The sequence below is a fragment of the Nothoprocta perdicaria genome, unplaced genomic scaffold (genome assembly GCF_003342845.1).
Source record: "Nothoprocta perdicaria isolate Ctin4 unplaced genomic scaffold, notPer1 scaffold_88, whole genome shotgun sequence".
Classification (NCBI taxonomy): Eukaryota; Metazoa; Chordata; class Aves; order Tinamiformes; family Tinamidae; genus Nothoprocta; species Nothoprocta perdicaria.
The window spans coordinates 249,260-268,314 of record NW_020456176.1 but is presented as its reverse complement, the minus strand read 5'-3'; the positions used below and the strand labels follow the sequence as shown (position 1 = coordinate 268,314).

Sequence of the window (19,055 nt, the reverse complement as noted above, 5' to 3'; positions counted from 1 at the left end):
GTCTGATGTACTAGTTTCAAAACTAGTTTTGAAAGGGTAGATATCTACCCTTTAAACTTGTATGCTGGTTTGTTGTTCATTAACTGTTGTGGTAGAAGTGAGCATTTGTCTAAATAGTGAAAACACAATTTCCAAAAATCGTAGGGCTAATTCCAAATTTTAAGTTTTTAAAACTGCATTAATATAATGCTTTGTAATAATCCAATTTAATCTATTCTTCATAAAATGACAATGGAAATACAGTCTTAGTATGCTGTATAAGAAGAACTTTTAGTACATCATGCTAGGTTTTCCCTGACATGGACATTTCTTCAGAGAAGGGGGGGTTGAGGGAGGGAAAGGTAAATCTCACTGTGGTTCTCTGAGAAGTCTGGTGAATTTGCTTCTATGGTAACCAATTAGCCAGAGCTTATTACTCATGTAAAACAGGAACCATTTGCATTTTTAAAACCTTCATTTGCAAAACAGCATGTCTAAATGATGAAGTTAAATTTCTTTCCCAAGACCACAAGTGTTCTTTGTAGGTGGAAACAACTAAGTTTACAGTTTAAAAGGCAAGGGAAAAGGTGCTCCTAGGCAGCAGCATCCATCCAAACTGAAAGCAAATATTTGTTTTTGGAGGAGAGAATGGCTGTCCCCGGAGCAGCCAGCTTAGCAAAAGCAGGAATGGAAGGGCAGAGCTCATCTTTTATGGAAGTCAGATAAATTTCATGCTCTTTAACATCAACTGTGACTGCAGGCTTTTCACTGGAGCCTGGCTCCTTCCCCAGTGTGAACAAAATAGGAAAAGTGATTAAAGTTCACTCAGAGCTGGACAGCAGGAGGCAACCACTCCAGCATCTTCGGCCGAGGGAGAGGGTGAGAGGGCCCTTTAGTATGACTTGTGAGTCTCCTTTGAAGTAAAGAAATAGGACTCACAGGGCCTATAGATGCCTCCGCTAACATACATTCATTTCCTGTGCTTCATATGGCTTCTTTGACACGTTGTAATATTGTCATCCCCTTCATTAAAATGTTCATTATGAAAGGCGAAAGAGAGAAAATGTAACTGTTAACTGGAGTCAAGGGTCAGCAAGTTCTGCTGTGAGCAAAGGGCTAACAGCAGATAATAGTGGGGACTCTTGAGCAGATATGACAGATAAATGGAAAATGGAGATGCAGAACTTGCAAACTGTCCTGTTTATTGTGCTGTGTGTTGATGGACAGGAATTTTGAGGGTCCTGCTAGGTCTTGAATCAACAAAGTGGCTAGAGGATTCCCCTGGATCATGCCTTTTTGGCTTTTTCCCTCTGTGTCTGTCTCTTTTACCCTTTCCCTCTTTTTTAGGTTGTGCAATCAGTATTCACACATTCTTATAACTAATAGGATTAGAGGCGTTGCAAAGGGATTTGAACAAGATAATTAGTTTACTGCTTAGCCCACAATATAACAGGCAATAGGCCTCTGAGAAAAGGCAGACAAAATGGGTCAGAAAATGTGTGGGAAATGAGGTAAGGCCTCTCAAACAGGGCCTCAATGAGCCTGACTGTTATGAAAGGCTCCTGGAGTATTCATTCATTCCTGTCGACTGTTGACTTTTTTGGCTTGGCCACCAGAGGTGTCAAGGAAAGAGACTTAGCCAAGCAGTTGGAAGCATTCCTGGATACTACAGATTCTGTTTCAAGCACTTAAATACAGTTTCACGTCCTTTGCCACCGCGTTATGTATATGAACGACACAGAAAAATCGAAGTGTTCAGGCTGGTTTCAAAAAGCAGCAGGCCAGCTCTGAAAGCAAGACAAGGTGTCCCTCCCTTAAACGCTGCTCTGAGCTGCAGACAGACTTCCATAAAACAGAACGAGGCATACAGTTGAGCTATCAAACCAACAAAGTTACTTTATGCTTAATATCGTGCTTGTATCACTATCTTGTAGCATTATTTTACTTGTAAATTTTCTAGCAACAGCTTGAAGTGGTTTAATATTACTTTAAGTGCTTTATCTTTACTTATTTGAAGATTTGCAACGCAGGGAAAAAAAATACAACTCCAGTTGCTGATTACCTCCACTCTTGCCACCTACCCCAGTATATACTGTGAATTACTGAGTGATAATACCTGGTTTCTGAAGGGGCAGCAGGAAATACTTCAAAGTTCCTATTCTTTTCTTTTTTTCTTTTTCACTTTCTTTTTTTTTTTCCCCCCGATGCCTGTGAAACTTGCATGAGCCACCAGCCAGATCAAAGCTGCCAGAAGTTGTTAGGAACCGTGTCAACCTGGGCTTGCCTGTATGGTGACTTAGAGTGCCCTCCTCTTCACTGGAAGAAACAGCAGGAGCGGCTCTAATGAACTGTCCAGCAGCTCCGTAGAAGTCAGGTTGCCAGTGTATACACATCCAGAGGTGAGAAGAGGTTAATCCATAAGGGAACTAGTTAGGAAGGCAAAGTGAGAAATACCAAGGAATTCAGTGACCAAAATTCATCTCAAAGACGATTGCTGAGATAGTCTGTTTTCTTTTAATGAAATTTTCCCTGCAGTCGCCACTTTTACATGCTACTTTGTAAGTTTTAAATATTTTTGATGTAGTGCAGAAGTTTGGGTTTTGCATAATACAGAATGTCATATTGCCTATAATGAATACATCTGTGATTCATGTTGAATATGTTATTCTAATCTTTCTAACTATAGTTAACTCAATGATATGCATAATTATATTATTCTTATTTCTGACCTCAAAAAAGAAAAAAAAAACTTACCAATATATATAGGAATTTAGTAGGAAAATATCTGGTAATTATACAAAATAACATTTTAATTTGATGGATTTAAAAATGAGGATATAATAATATTGAGGATATTTGCAAGTTAAGAGTAGGATCGCTTTTATATTTCATCGTAGAGATTTATTACTATAATCTTGATCTGCTTATAAATGTAAAGCAAAGATATTTGCTATTAAGTATGTACAAATGTGGTTGTAATAAGCAGTTATTGTACTGGAATCCCTGCTGTAGTTACTTTTTATGCTTTTTTTTATGCTTTTATTTTATATGTATATATATAAAATATATATATGTTGTACATATGCACAAACACACACATATATTTATACATATGAGAGTCATCCTTAATATTTAAATATTTTCTTCCATAGTTTTTTGTTAAACTATAGTCCAAAATGTGATCCCTGCTTTAGCTCGGATTATATTTGTGTTCTTTATTATCTTATGGATGAAAAAAGTAATCATTAATATTAAAAAATGTTGTGAAAAACAGACCCTGGGAGAGATTTCCTGGTTCTCTGGCATTGTACCACATTTACATTTATGAAGAGTGATCTCTTGGTGAAAATTGGTGTACTCTGAATTTAAAACCAAACAGACAGAACTGTCTAACTAACTAACACAGTCACAACTGGGTATAAGGTATTGCTATGAATAAAATATTCTCTGCAAGAATCTTCTTCCTGTTCTATACATGAAGTAATATTAATCGGTATTATAAGTAATTTGTAGATTTAATGATATTTCAGCAAGATTAAGAGAAATAGGAAATGTAGGGGAATGCTTAAAGATATACCCAGGTCCAATAGGGCATTTAGTCTTAAGCATAGACTTACAGCTGAATAAAGTTAATAATAGGTAAGCAAATACTTGAAGTTCTATTCATATCTCCATGTGTTTCAAACAGAAGCTTTGATCTGGTAAATACTTTTCCTCAGAATAGTGTTTTATTGTGTACTTGTTTTTTTCATTTTTTTTGTGTGGGATAGGATTATTTAATATCTTCTATCCAGTGTGTATTTAATATCACTCTGCGTGGTTAGTTACGTTTATTTTGTTACACTATTTAGTTGGTAGTACTCATCAAAACATTTTGGGACGTATTTTCCCTTGAGGTGTTGGTGTAATACATGGTAGTAAAGAGGAAAATGTGGCATGTCTTCATTATTCATTACTTATACATGTGATGGGAAAATCCCATGAATGGGAAAATGGTTAACTTGAGAGCAAAAGGAGACTAGGAAAAAGAAACAACAAGAAGTTTTTATTTTACAGATCCAGAACTTAATTAGATATTAGATATCCATACTGAATGATCTTTCCATTTTTACAGATTGCAAACCTTTTATGTTCACCTACAGTCTACTTAAAAATGATACAGAAGAAAATTATCTTAATATTTTTATTTGGCTCTACAGTAAATAGACACTTTGATTCCTGTATTTTTTAATCTTATTTTTAGTTCTTTCATTAATTGTTTTGGATATAAATTCAAAGAGTAACATGGTAATTTTGAGAATAACTGTCCCATTCATATACCGCCAAACATAAAGAAAAGGTTTCCTTTGATTTCATTGGAATTTGGACATGTGTCTGGAGCACGCAGTGCCATTGCAGTCCAACTCTATTGTAAATCACAGACAAAGTTGTCATTGCATTTCCTTTAGCTCTTCCAGTATGTATATTTGGTTCCTCTGAGAAGATCTGCCACCTAGCATGCTGTCCTTGATTTCAAAGTTACTCTGTTTTTTTACTGAGACATAGATGCAAAAAGTGTGTTGTTATTTTTGTATTGACGGTCCTCCTGAAATATTAGCTTCCTATCTGAAGCTTTCCTCTGCGTTTCCAAAAATTAGAGGAGATTTCTGTACTTGGGTTTGAGAAAATCCTTTAAATGTCTTTCTTAGGAGTGCTAGGGACACGTAGCACATGAGGACTTTTCATTTTCAGAATGGAAATTCTTTTTTCCCTTTCCCTGTGAGAATAACTAAGAACTTGGGAAGACACAACCCCCAAAATGAAAAACTAAAGCAACACCAAACCATTTTGACCCAGTTTTGTCAAGTATATTTTGAGAATTTTGATTAGGACACCTACATGGTTAAGGTTGCTTGGATATGGCTTGCCATGTCACCACTGGCATATGATAGTTTATCATTGGGTGATATGAAACTATGCAGTAGTTATGAAAAAGAATATTTCTTATTTTCATGTTCATCTATTCATCTGAGGCAGGTTTTGTGTTTGTTCTTCCATCTTTCACGAAGGAAAGGTAGATAATTAAAGTCTTTCAACTGCTCTTTTCCAGTATGTTGTATTACATTTACTAAGTATTTGGTCATCCAAAAAAAGTCTGATCACATGTTTAGCACCAAGTATGTGAATTGTTAAAATTAATGGGATTTAAGCACATACTTTAAATTGTACATGCTCCAGTGCTTTCCTGAACTGGATGAGATTATTTGTATGTTCGCAGTTTGAGAGCTATGTTTAACTGAATTAGTGTAACTTTTCACATTTCTTTCCATTCAACGTCTCTGAAGTGCTGGCTGTGCCATAACCCAGTCACTTTGACTTCATTTGGTCGCAGCCTGTTTTCTGAGAATACATATTAGATTTGCAGTCCTTGTAGAAGCTGATAACTGAGAGCTTTGAAGAGTAATGTTTTTGTTTATTTTCAGAATTAATGGAGTTGAGTAGTGTTCTCCAGAATGCTTCATTCAAATCCCATCATAATTAGTTAAAACAAACAAACAAAACAGATTTTTTTTTTAAAGGTCAAAAAATTGCATACTATTTGTATGCAAATATATTCCCTGAAGCTTATATATCCCAGCTCAAAAGTCTGGGATGAGAAGTAAAGACTTCAGAGGTGGAAGGAAAGGTGATAAGCTTATGATTTGATAACAGTAGTGGAAAGAATATTCATGGATACTACTTGTTTCACAGTTTAAGAGACACAGCAGAAACTAAACTCATTAAACTTTTCTGCCTGTTTTCCAGAAAGACACTTTTCTCTCTTGGAAAGTTCCTTCAAAGTAGCTGTAAATACCGGTAGACCGTAACCAAAAAGCTGGTAGGTAGGAGATGATGTAAATATTGGTAAATGGTAGGTGAATATTGAAGCTACTTATGGTGATCATTTCTCTTCCAAATAAACTTAAGTATCTAGAATAGATTATTCAGAAGCTGAGTCTGACTTGATTTTATCATAAACATCTGTCTTTAGGAAAAATGAGTCACATATTTCTAGTGCATTGGTTAAGAATTAAGCAGGAAATCATGCTGATAAATGAAGTGCATGAGGAATAGGATACAAGGTTACTCTGTGATTTAATACATTTTCCTAAATAGGTTAGTTGCATATGTCTGTAGAAATTTTAGCTCTTTACTGCCATAAAACAGTGGCTTTCTTAAATGCTATATCTTCAATAATTTTACAGTATTCTAATTCATAAAAGTTCAGTAGCTTGGAAGGGGTTTAAAATGCATTTTAGTAGGCTTTTGACAGTTGTGATTTAAAAGCTTAGAGAAAGCAATGCACCTGTCACTTTTAATTGCAGAAAGCCTTCCATCTATTAACGTTATTTTGCCAGAACCTTCTAATGAAAAAGTTCCAGTAGCTAATTTAATTTAATTTTCTTTGGGTTTGCCAGAAGACCAATTAATTTTTAAAACTTCCAACCATTAAGCTGAGTTTCAGAAAGCAGTCTGTCTATCTTACATGCCATTAAGTTTCATCATATGCTTGTCATACCTCAGGAACATCTTGATATCCTTGTAGAAATGTGGCAGTGAAATGTAGACATATTGTCTGCAGCACTAGGTAGAGTTTACAAATACAAATGTTAGTATGATTGGGTTATTCCTATCCATCATTAGATTGCATCTCTCCGGAGCTATAACTACATCTGTGCCTGGCAGGCTTGCGTTATCACCAGTGCATATGGGGACCATGTGTCAGTCTTCCAGCAAAGATATATAGCTTTGTGTAGAAGTAGGATTGGATATACTTGTATTTCAGCCCCTAAATCAATTTCTGGGACCTTTTCTACAGATGTTGGAAGCTGCAGGTCTGTAAAATGGTATACTGTAATGTGAACTGCAACAGAAGAATAAGCATGAGGCAAAATTAACCATATGGCAATAGATAGCAAGTGTAGTAGGCCCTCTGTAGAAGCAAATCCTGATACCTTCTCATCTATCTGTTTAAGTATTGTTTGAATTTAGTCGCCTCAGAGGTGTAAGTTGGTTCTTTGCTCTGTGTTGGTTCTGTTGTCACTCAGCTAAAAGAGTGAATACAAATACATACATATGTAACGGTAAGGATTTCTGCGCTAGCAAAACTCTTACTGAATTCTTCAGAAGTACGAATGGATTTGCACAGGCTACTTTAGCAGAAAGCCATGTAGTATGAAGTTGCCACTGTTCCATTTGATAGCAGTTAGTGATGTGTGCAGTGCCATGTGTTTTTTGTATTTAAGCTTGATGCTCAAACCTCAGTTTCTTTAAAAGTGTACTATAAACAAGAGGCAAAAAAAAAGTCTTCGTTTAAATGTTTGTGATGTATTTCAGAATTAGGCTCCATGCAATTGAGATGCCTATTCATTGGTCATTTTTAAAAGCCCATTTAATTAACTATGAACATTTTATAGTCTTCCTTCCAATTACTATCACTCTCCTCAGTCTTTATCGTTATGTGGCCCTGTCTATCCTGAAGTACACTACTTACTCACTAGGAGTAAGTCGGACATTATAAAATGGCTTGTAAATGATGAAATGAAGTACCAGTGTCTAGGTGTGCAGCACTCTCATCACTCTCATTTGTTTGCAATCTCTTGATTGATACACATCCCACCCAACTGCCCTGTACTTCCAAAAGGACACCCTACTGCCACCTTCCTGCTAGTTCCATTTTCTGCTAATAGATAAGGCTTCTTAGCAGACTTTTGAGTTTTTTTTTTTTTTTTTTTTTTTTACCATGAGCAGCAGCTTCATGTGTTACTTAGGCAAATCTAGAAAAGTGGTTGAAGGGATTCCATTTTGCATGGAGGTACTGAGTAAATGCAAAAACTTCTGCAGGTGGAGGAGAAAATAAAGAGGAAACAGACACCTAGCTTAAGATACAAGTTAAGAATAGTCATGGTCATGGTTTGGTGTCCATGGAAAAGTACAGACTTGGGGCAGAGCTCTGTGAAATTCACGTACAAAAAGAAAGCCGGTGAATTATTACTAAGGCAAGCAGCTGATTTTTTTTTTCTGTAATGTTGAGGAGAAAATGATAAATATGGCAGAAGTAGAAATACGGGGCTTTTTAAAAATAGTTTGAAATTTATTTTAGCATAGTTTATTTCAAAAATGTGATGTCTTGGTGCATTTAACATGATTTATATAGTCTTTGTAAAGCAATAAGGTACAGCGAGAGCTATAGCACTCAGAATTGGATTTTGAATATTCTTATAGTTGGGAGAAATATCATTTGGATTTCTGTTCTGGATCCTTCTTTTTAGATTGTTATTGATGAGCAAATCAGTTGTTCATTCTGGAAATGTCAGAAATCTTTTTCACTTTCTTTTTTTTTTAATTGCTTATATCTGTTTGTATCTTTTTTCACAAGGAATTTTAATTCTTACTGAAATGATCCCTATATTCAACAAGAGTACTCTGTATAGTGAAGCTCATTCTTATTATTCTGTATTCTGTTTTCTGCATAATTGAGAATATTGGGGGCACATTTGCCTGTGACCTTTTCATTGTTTGCTTCTTCACATAGTGGATTAAAATCCTAGGTTCTGGGCCAGAGACCCAACTGTGCAAGGCACTGTACAGAGTTTAAGGGAAAAAAAAAAGTGTTTTTGTGAAAAAGATTATAAAAAATGACAGATGGATATAAGCAGATGGATGAAGCACAGGAAAACAATGAGATAATATTGGTCATCTTGATAAGCAGTAATTATGACAGTAGCTTAGCTCTTGTCAGTTTTTTTAATAATCCAAGGAAATCGTTTTATAATTTGCTTTTGTGCGTTTGCTGTTCTTAGCATTCTTTTTGGCACAGATAAGCAACATGATGAAACACTTGAGTATGAGTGTTTCATGTATATAATGTGGATACACATATGTTGGATAAAGGCAAGACTCTATGCAGTATATCTGACTTGATAGGTAATCGTCATATCTTAAGAGACAAGCCCAAAACTTCATAGTTCTCAGGTCCTATATTCAGCCTTTGTCGGTAGTACTTACCTGTGCTGGAACATAAGTTATTAGTAATAATCCTGGACCACAGATCTGCTCTGCTTGGTTTTGAATAGGGAGAATTTTCCACTGATCACTGACTGGTATTTCAAAAGAGAAAAAAAAAAGGAGGGTTGTAAACTATGTAGTGAAATTAGACGGCATACAAGACAAGCTTTCAATCAGTTCCTAAAAGTGCTTATGGTTTCAATTTCAAAGCAGGAGAAACAATATTAAATATTAAGGATGTGTTCACTGCTGCAAACTCCTGCTAAAAAGAACTTTTGTTACAGGGAAAGTATTAATAGATGTTTCAGCTACCACAGGAGAAAACTTCGGGGAAGTTGAGTGCAATCTCATATATTCTTAATGGGAGAGAATCCCCCAAACAAGCCAAATGGATCTTTCAACCATGCAAGCAACTGAACCGGAGGAGTGGAATTTACCTGGCAGTAGATTGCTATCTCTTTTTTGTCTCCTTAATTTGAAATATATTTTAGAGATCTATCAAGTGCGATAGCAGATTAAAACTTAAGCACCAAATCACCTATTGGAATGGAAATGGCAGATTCTTTACCCTTTTCTTACGAGAAAATCATCTTTCCTCGCCTTGTTTGGAATGGTAGCACTAAAGATTTGACATAACTTTCCATTTTTGCCTTTAATTCCAAACTGGCTTAAAAATGAGGAGAAGGGAACGAACAAAAGATACTAACACTTTAGGACTTAATAGCTGGACTTAATCATAATTTTCGAAACATTAATTGAAGACATACATCCATATGATCAGAAGTCATCTATTATGCAAACTTCAAGTAGGTTTGTAGGTCAATGATAACCTTCACATTTCATAGCTTTGCTGTTATCACAGGGATTATTAGGAGAACTGTACTTCCTTTCGAAATGTATGACAAGTAGCAGTCAATAAATGTCACTCAGTACCTTCCAACAGCTTGGCCAATTTAAGGCTCTGTGGAGGATAAAGAATCAGCATGAGTTTTGCATTTCTTTTTACTTTTTTCTCTCTTAAGAGTTTCCAATTTTTCTTTCAAGGACCTTTTGCTAGCAAAAGGGTTACATTGAAGCCAAATTTGAAGTAGTATGGCAATTCTCTCCCTTTGAAATTCTGGGTTGTCCTTTTCCCTTTCATAAGCTACAACATGTAATTTTTTTTTTAATTCTCTTTAGTCCTAAACAAAGAGAATTACATATTAATTTAGTGGAAGTTCACAATAATAAAGACTACTTGTCCTTTTAAAAATAATTTTGAAGACTCCAGGGAAGTATATGTGTGGTCCTAATACACTTTTATTTTATTTTGCAGTTAGCACTTGTCACTAAGGACACTCTAGCAAAATAAATAATAAATAGTAGATATTTTTATGCAATTATTTTCAAATGATAACAAAGTACACAAATTGATTTAAGTGCAATTTTGGAGACATTGCAGATTAGAATTGATTCTGTTGTCCATAGATTAATTTTCATGCCAAGACTGAGACTGAAGCTTTTGGGTTATTCCAGCCCTCAAATGTGATGCTACTGAGAAGCAATAAAGCTTGATATTTACCTCTGTGTTCTTTTTTGCTGAAGACATTATAAATTACTAATACTCAAAACTTTAAGCAAGTCAGTATCATATTATTGTGGATAGTTATTAGGAATTAGGCTGCTTCTGAAACAAAAACATATTAGTATTTATTGTTATCATTTATTTTTGATGCAATTTATTAGTTTTTCATTTTCATGGTACGTTTATGCCGTGTTGTATGAGTAAATGACTTTCATCTATGTTTTAATAAATAAAGCAATGTAAGTATCTAATGTTTAAGTAATGTGAGTAATAATATGCCAATAGCTACAGTGAGGAGCACATTTCTCTTCAATCATAGATTTATTAATTGAAAAACAACATCCATAACAGATTTTTTTAATATAGAATAAGTTTTAAGAATGAAAAAAATCTTTAGGAATACCAGTAGAAATGATATTTAAAAACTAGGATAAGAAAGTGAGAAGGAAAATTTAATCTGAATAGTCTTACTAAGGAGGAAGATTAATTCCTTACAATGAGAACTGCAACTCAAATCCTTCTCTCCACACTGAAGTGGTGACTGCCCTGTGTTGTGCAATAATATGTAACATTGGATTGGGGATGTTCTAGTACAACATAGCAGAGGGAGTTATCCTGCTTTAGCAAGGGAATATATTCTTTGTCTACTATTTACAGCATCTGAGTCTCTAGGGAGTCAATAGAGGAAGCAATGAGTGTACAGCACAGAGAGTCTGCACGTATATGATGTAAAGTTTTCTCACCTGCTCTGTGCTCCTCAACATGTCAGGGGTACCTGCTCCCTTGATTTCTCCATCTTGCAAGAGACAATCGATAACACCTTTCATACAGACATATGTGAAATTTTATTCCTCCTATCAGAAGCATTTTGGAAAGATGATATGACTCATGATAATGATTTGCAAAACAAATGCCGGATTTTATAGCTCAGTATTTTAATCTTGATGATGAGATAAATATGTGCTGTGAGATATACTGCGTAGTGCTGATAGAACAGGACCCAACTCCTCCTTTTATCTTTGTTATTAAGAAGAACAGTTTTATTAAATATGTTACTGGAACACAGAAAAACAAATCATTGAATTGATGACTAAATTATTTATTTCATAATCAAAGAAGAATATTACAGTGGGTACTTTTCAGACAAGACCTTAGATTGAATGGTAAGGTATGTCTGTGTTAAGCATTTCTTTATGTTGTTTGTATTAATTGATTGTAGGCATGCCAAAAAGCTAGGCCTTGAAATAATGACATGAAGAATCACTTTTGGTACAGGAGTATCCTCATCAATAAATTATGCAGTACTGCAACTTGCAATACAGTAACTATAAAAGCCAAACATGTCGGTACTATAACAATTAACTAGACAGGTCTCATTTGACTGATAGGGAAGGTACTTACTTAATTCTATATGATAATATATTTGCCTAAGGTAAGGTAAAATGAAAAGGGCTGTATTACAGATGAATATGTTCCTGTTCATCTATTGAGCTTATCCTGCAACATGGTATATTTCTATCATGAAAGAAATTTATATTCCAAATATGCTAAAATAGATTAAATTCAGTTATTAATTTTAGAGGAACTATCTCTCCAGGATACTCTCCCTGTATTAATACAGAGTGTAATAGTTTAGTAGCACATATATTGTCAAAGATTTTGTGTGGTGTTCTGATTTCACTACATAATTCTGGAAATAGTTGTCACACATATTTCTTATCCTACTGCAGTGAAACTGGAGGTAGCCAAAGTGTGCCTGCAGAGTATTCATAAAAGCTTTTATATTTTAGATTGTTGGTCATATTGGAACTTTGCAGGTTAGGAATATAAATTTCCTTGTGGTGTGACAACGAAGAAAGAGTCATAAGCAGTAAGGTAACTCTGGTTAAACATATCTGTGATCACACAGTGCATCCAACATGAAACATAAAGTCTGTGCCATCCTTTCCTTAAGATCTCATCATGGTGTTGAAGGGTTAATGGTTGAACTCAATGATCTTAAAGGTCTTTTCCAACCATAATGATTCTCTGTGCATAGACAACCTTCTGCCTGTGACTCCCATGGGTGGTCTTGTCCCATTGCAACAGCTTGGATGTTCCCCATGCCAAGGTTTTCCTTTCCCCTAACACCAAAACCAGGGACAGAAGTCAATGCTTATGCAAACTTGCCCCCAGCTCCAGAATAGGTTAAAGGTCCACAGTGTCATGTCCCACTGAGGAGACAGCACTGGAGAAGTGTCCCAGGCCAGACAAGGCCTGGAAGGTCAATGTGTTAATGAAATCCAGGATCCACTGCGTATCCTGTGACCAGGCAGGCTCCACATGCTCTCTCACTGCAAAGAACTGCATAATACACAAGCAGTGTCATCTTCTCCCACCCAACTGAATTTCTGTAGTTTTAAGGCATCCTCTGGTACCTTGTGGGAACACTGGATAGCACTGAGGAAGTAATTCAGGAAAAACAGCTGAAAAAAGAGCAGACCATCTGATATTTGTAAATGAGTTACATGTTTAATTTCATCTTATAAAATGTAAAGACTAATTACTCTGTCAAAACATGTCTGTATATTATTTTCACCATCTTTGTGTTCCATGTGAAATTGTCTCATCTCATGCAGTTTACTGCACTGTGTGGACATGTGGAATTTCATGCAGAACATATATTTCTAGTTTAGCAACTGTTTTTTTTCAGTAGGAGTACTACCAGAGGTTTACTCTTTTGCCATATATTTTTAAGTAACATTTAAGGACACTGGTAATGGAATAGACATCTTCTTATCTCTTTTTATATATTTAGATAAGTAAGCTGACATAGGCTCAGTGCTTTGTCTGACTTGGTATTTCTCCCTTTTCTGTTAAAGATCAGGATACGTTACTCATTCCCAGTACTCAGTATTTCACAAAGTAGCAAATGGCAGTATAGATTTATGGTATCACTCATCAGACACTGAGGGAGGTTAAACCATGGAGGAAAATAAAATTATAAGTAATTAAATTTACAAGCAGGTTTGCCATCTTCAGAAGATTTATTGTTTCAGAGTGAACAATGATTTTAGCTGCACAAGAAAACTGATACAACCTTAACAGTGTATGATATAGATATTATATATGGAGCTTCAATTTATTTAATTAAAAATATGGTACTCCATTTAAGGTTAAATGGGATATTCAACTGAGCGCCCTACGTAGTGAGTAATAGAATAGCTGCAATGCAGTACTGTCTGCGTTTTTTAAGCACTGAAGCACTCTATCAGGCTCCTTAATATCAGGTTATCTGAGGGCTTTATCTTCTGATAAAGAAACAATGGCCTAAATAAAATTTTCAGTTTTTCTATCAGAATAGAACATATTATATTTGTTTAAATTTTGTATATTAGAAAGATTCTTGTTTTAAAATGTTTTTGATGTATTTGGTCTGTTAAATATGATACGAACAAATATGATAGAAATGAACCAATTTCATTCAATTTCTTGGGGAGGATTCAGTAATATTATCTAAAGAAATGAATGAAACTGGTTGGGGGAGCAGAGCAGATTTTTTTTTCTTCTTTTTTTCTTCTCAGTGATTTGTTCCTATTTCATCAATATACGAAATAGTCTATATTCTTTCAGGCTTAATTTGAAAGAATTCAAGTTTGTGTCAGATGTCTTTGAATATCCTACTATATTATCATATCGTGTAAGGTTGAGTTTATGGTTCAGTATATGGATTTTGTGTTCCTGTTTTGCTTTTGACAATATGATACTGCAGCCAGCATACTATATATACTCAGCAAAATGCTTGACACAGAGCTCAAAATCTGAATTGTAGTTAGATTTGTACTTAACTTTGAAACAAGTAAGCAACTAACAGTGGGACAGTACAATCACAACCAGAGCAATGCTAGTACTAAGCTGTTTTTTCTCCAAAAGAACATCTTTCAAAAACTGTACAGCTAACTAGACATGATAATCCCAGATGCCTCTTTGTGTAAAATCTGATATTTAACCCCAGTATTCCCGTACCACCTTCTGGTTCAGTGAAGTGAGTTTGAGAGATGTTTTTGAATTACTTCATAACTGAGGTCATCTCACACTAATAGATATTAAAGTTATATATGGCTATTCTGGCCCTGAACACTTGTTTGTTAACGTATGAAAGAAGAGATACAGTGAAGGCCGTGTGATTGAAGATGCCATGCAAGCCAGTAAACGAAATAAATTAAGCCTACAAAGTTGCTCTAAGTGATATTCTTAAAGGATCAATGTCTAAGATCCTCTACTTCAAACTTAGTAATTTGGAATATATCCTCTCCTGAAGTAACTAACTAGAATTGGGAACATTTTGTTTGAAAGGTTAAGGCCTTTGGATGGCTTGAATCCACATAAGCTGAATTTGTCCCAATGTCTAGTCATTGTATCCTTGTACACTCTTTCAAGAAGTCTCTAGGATATCCTTGATTATTTTTGATCTGTACGTATATGAATAACTTTTGAATCAATTCTATTGTTCCACAGATCTTGTCTTTTTTCAGGTCTTTTTATGTAAAGTCTATAATTTGGGCTACAATGTTTATGGAGGAAAGTTTGTTTTGAAACTCAGTGTGTTTGATCTCAGATTGCTGGTTTAAAATGTGAAGACTCTTTTTTTAGAAGTTCAGGCTTATTCCCGTCGAAGTAGGATGTTCATATGTTTTGTGGCTTAAAATTTTCTTAAATCCTCTATCATTTTAGGGGTCCCAAGGGCCATCACTAGTTATGCTCAGTGTATAGACGTATTCAAATGATACCTCTTATTGAAATGGGAAGGGAGTTCACACAGCTCTTGGTGCAGGAAGAGCGAATAATAACCAGCAGGCTGAAAAGGTTATTTGGGTCTTTCTTTACTGCAAAACATAAGCTGCAAAGTCAAGTCCATGCATAACATAAACCATTGCAAAACTGTCTGGCCTCATCCATGAAACAGATGTTTGCCAGTGCACCCTTGGCTGCTTGTGACCTCCACTTCTGTGTGACCTCCACTTCTATGAGCAATCTAAGAATTGCAGTGATACGAGTTAAAAAATACTAGGAAATAGAAAAAACTAAAATTTTAAACAACAACAAACATGGCTACTTCCTACTCATTCCTAAGTCTACAGAGTGTGAAACTAAGGTATCATTTATTCAAGAAGAAAGTCAGATATTTGTTTAAGGCCCTCAAGGTTTTATATGGAAACCTTATTAGACTGAGCAGATAAGAACTTGAATCAATCAATAAATTATTACTAAAAACTTTCATACTAAAAGTAGGAATAGATTTTATGTTGTTTATAGCATTTTTAACAAGATTTATATTTTTTCAATAAAGAAATGAATTAATAACTTACATTTTTACGTATACAATTCCAAAAATGTTTTCACAAAGCATCAGATGCATTGCCAAAATGTTTCCTTGGGAGAAGTACTTTACCAACATTATTTATCCCTTTGCATTTAGAGGGCTGTTTTAAAAAGTGCTTTGCCCAGCAAATACGGGAGCCTTTGCAATCAAGCAGTTTACATTTCAAATGTAGTAAAATTAGCTGGGCACACTGTATTTGAGTTTACGTGAGTCTGTGTTATGTGAAAAAGATGCTGACTGTGATGCCCCAGCAGTTAATCTACCATGCTTTTAATCATTTTTCTCTCTCATGCATACATGCACAAACACATATAGTGTCAGTGTATTACTTATTCAAACACTTGACTCAATAATCCCTGGTTTTAAGCTCTTGCATGTGTGCTAAAATTTGCAGTTAATCAAAGTAAAAAAGCTTTTGGCCTTTGATATTTTTCATCAGATTTTTTTTTATTTGCTTATTGCCTTAATTTCGTTTGTCTTCCACTTTTTTAAAATTCTGTGAAATAGTAAATGGTGATATTTTCTTTACTGTCATAAAAAGTGTAATGCACCATTACCTCCTGTAGTATATATTTATGGATGTGGCAATGGTTTGCATAGTATATGCATATATCTGTATTATAAACCAATCGTTTATCATGATAGAAGCCATCCTGTAACTTGCCATTTTAGAAAGAACTTTAATATAGATAAAATGTATTTGTCTTTGGACGAGAAGTGTAAATATAGACATTGACTGTTTATGTTTGTTTATAATGGATTCTTTTAAGGAAGTAGTCTGTTAAATCATGTTACCATAACAAATGCTGAAGGTTGCTATTTCATTCATTGCCATTGAATTTATTGTCAGAGCATGCAGTCATATCCCATTTCAAGATTACTTAGGTGACTTGAAAATTAAATCACAGCTCATAGATTCTCCTTTTACATAGTGTTAGTATTGTTAAATTGAATCTCATTTTAAATATACTTTACAAGGGATTGTAGTGCAGTTAGATGCCCAAAACATGGAAGATTTAGTAAACAGAATTCCCTAAACAATGAATTGGATAAAACTAAGTTGCTGCCAAGGTATGTAGAATTATTTTTACAATCAGATTATATCAATATAAATTTTACTATGGTCAGGTAGCATGAGATTTATGAATTTTTTTCAACTATTTCATTAAATTTGTAATTCTGTAAGAGATCTATATGTCTGATTTGTAATAACTGGAAACATGACTTCATGCTAGGTTACATTTTTAAGGTAAGTATGACAGTTTATATATGATCGATGAAATTATTCTTGCTTATTCACTATGTTCAGTTATCTGTTTGGTATCTTATTTGTAGGTTTCTTTTGAGGATGTTTCTCCTCAATGTTGTCTCTAGAAAGAGATTATCTAAGATTTTATCTAATAAGGAAGACATTTAGAAAACTTAATTCTCCTCTTGAGGTTGGAGTGTATTTGGTGTGCTTTTGTAACAGAGCTCCTGGGTGGATTTTACCAAAATTAAATCTTTTTAGTGACAATAAAACTTCTCTATGACCTGAATGAAGTCCTAGTGTACATAAAGCCTAGACTAAACATCTAACTTGTTCCTGATGTAGATTCAGATCCTGATGTAGATTCAGAAGGTAGGTCTCAGTGTAATTCCTTATAGCAAGATGCATCACAGAAGGCTTTCAAAAGGATATCTGATTTCCTAAATTTTAAGACTGCAAGGTAGAAAGATCCTTTGAAAGGCTTCTGGCATCTTTGGACCGTGGGCATGGTGGGTATGTTTGGTCCAGGAGAGCAAATATGCACTGAAATGAAACTTCAGACTGTCTACAATGTAGATCCATCGTGAACTACATTAATCTGTTGATCTTCTCCTATTACACTGACTTACTTGTGAATGAGACATAGTACATCTTAAGAAGACTGCATGGTACTTTGTGTGTGTGTTTGGGGGCCAGGGTGAAGTTGCCTTTTTATTTTCTTTTTTTTCCCTTATATTTCTTATATTACTCTTTTATTTCATTTTTCATCTTTTTATTATTATTTTAATGCCACATGGAATTGCTAGGGCCCAAAATATTGTCAGATTTCAGAAAAGGGAGTGGATTTTTATTTTGATAGCAGAAAATATTCATTAATAGCTTTATGGTAATAACATTCATCTTTAAGAAAAGATACAAGTTTCAGGTATCTGGGTTAAGCGAGACATGCAGAAATTTGGAGGAGTGGTGAAGAAGAGCAGGGGATACCCGCTACAAGATCTTGCTCAATAACTTCTTTTAAAATACATCTGATATAAAATTCAGCAAAGTATTGATCTCAGATATGATACAGCTTGATATCTGGCATTTCTCAACAGGATTATTTTCTTTCATTTTCTGTTTTTTTTTTACAATTTTCCTTGCATGAAACTGAATGTACTTTGATGTCTTGGGTTTGGAATTGGTTAAAAATAAAAACCATGTAAATTTAAAATGAAATCAAACTGAACTTCACTGCTTGATTATGTAATGCTGCTATTTTTTATTTGCTATGTGCATTGTATCTTCACAAAGGAACTGTTAAATGCAACACAGATCAACTAATTTGACTATTATTGTTTCTTCTTTTTCTTTGATTAAAAATCAGTTAACATTATAAAATATGCTTTATCAGGAACATTGCTTGAGCTGTAATAGCTGAAACTATTTTCACATGCATTTTTTGTTAAACATGGAAAGAAAGGTATATGACAAATTTTAATCTTTATTTAATCTGTTCTTTTTCTTAGTGATCTGAGTGAAAATCAGATTCAAGCAATACCAAGAAAGGCTTTTCGAGGAGCAGTAGACATAAAAAATCTGTAAGTATTTCTCTTTCCTTTGGTATTATGTCCCAATGGTAATACTTTGTCAATACAGTATTCTTCTGCTGAATCAGGTATCTTTTTCGTAAGCACTTCTATAGCTACTTAAAGAATCTCTGCACAAAAGCAAATGCTTGGCAAAATACTTTTGCATATATTGAACATCCTAAAGTTGCCCTATACGAAATCCAAATCACTAAAATGAAATTGAATATGACAAGACATCGTAACTATTTGCTTCAAGTTCAATACTTGAATTTCAAGCTGCTCTCAACGTTTCATTGTTTCATG

General features: G+C 34.6%; 1 protein-coding gene across 2 annotated transcripts in view; it reads left to right on the top strand.

Annotated features, from left to right (window-relative positions):
- SLIT2 (slit guidance ligand 2) overlaps positions 1-19,055 on the top strand; it is a 236,730-nt gene that overhangs the window by 119,591 nt on the left and 98,084 nt on the right. For both annotated transcript variants that reach the window (XM_026052373.1, XM_026052374.1), the window contains exon 5: positions 18,690-18,761. In XM_026052373.1, the coding sequence (XP_025908158.1) occupies positions 18,690-18,761 (72 nt within the window). The remainder of the gene's footprint in view (positions 1-18,689; positions 18,762-19,055) is intronic.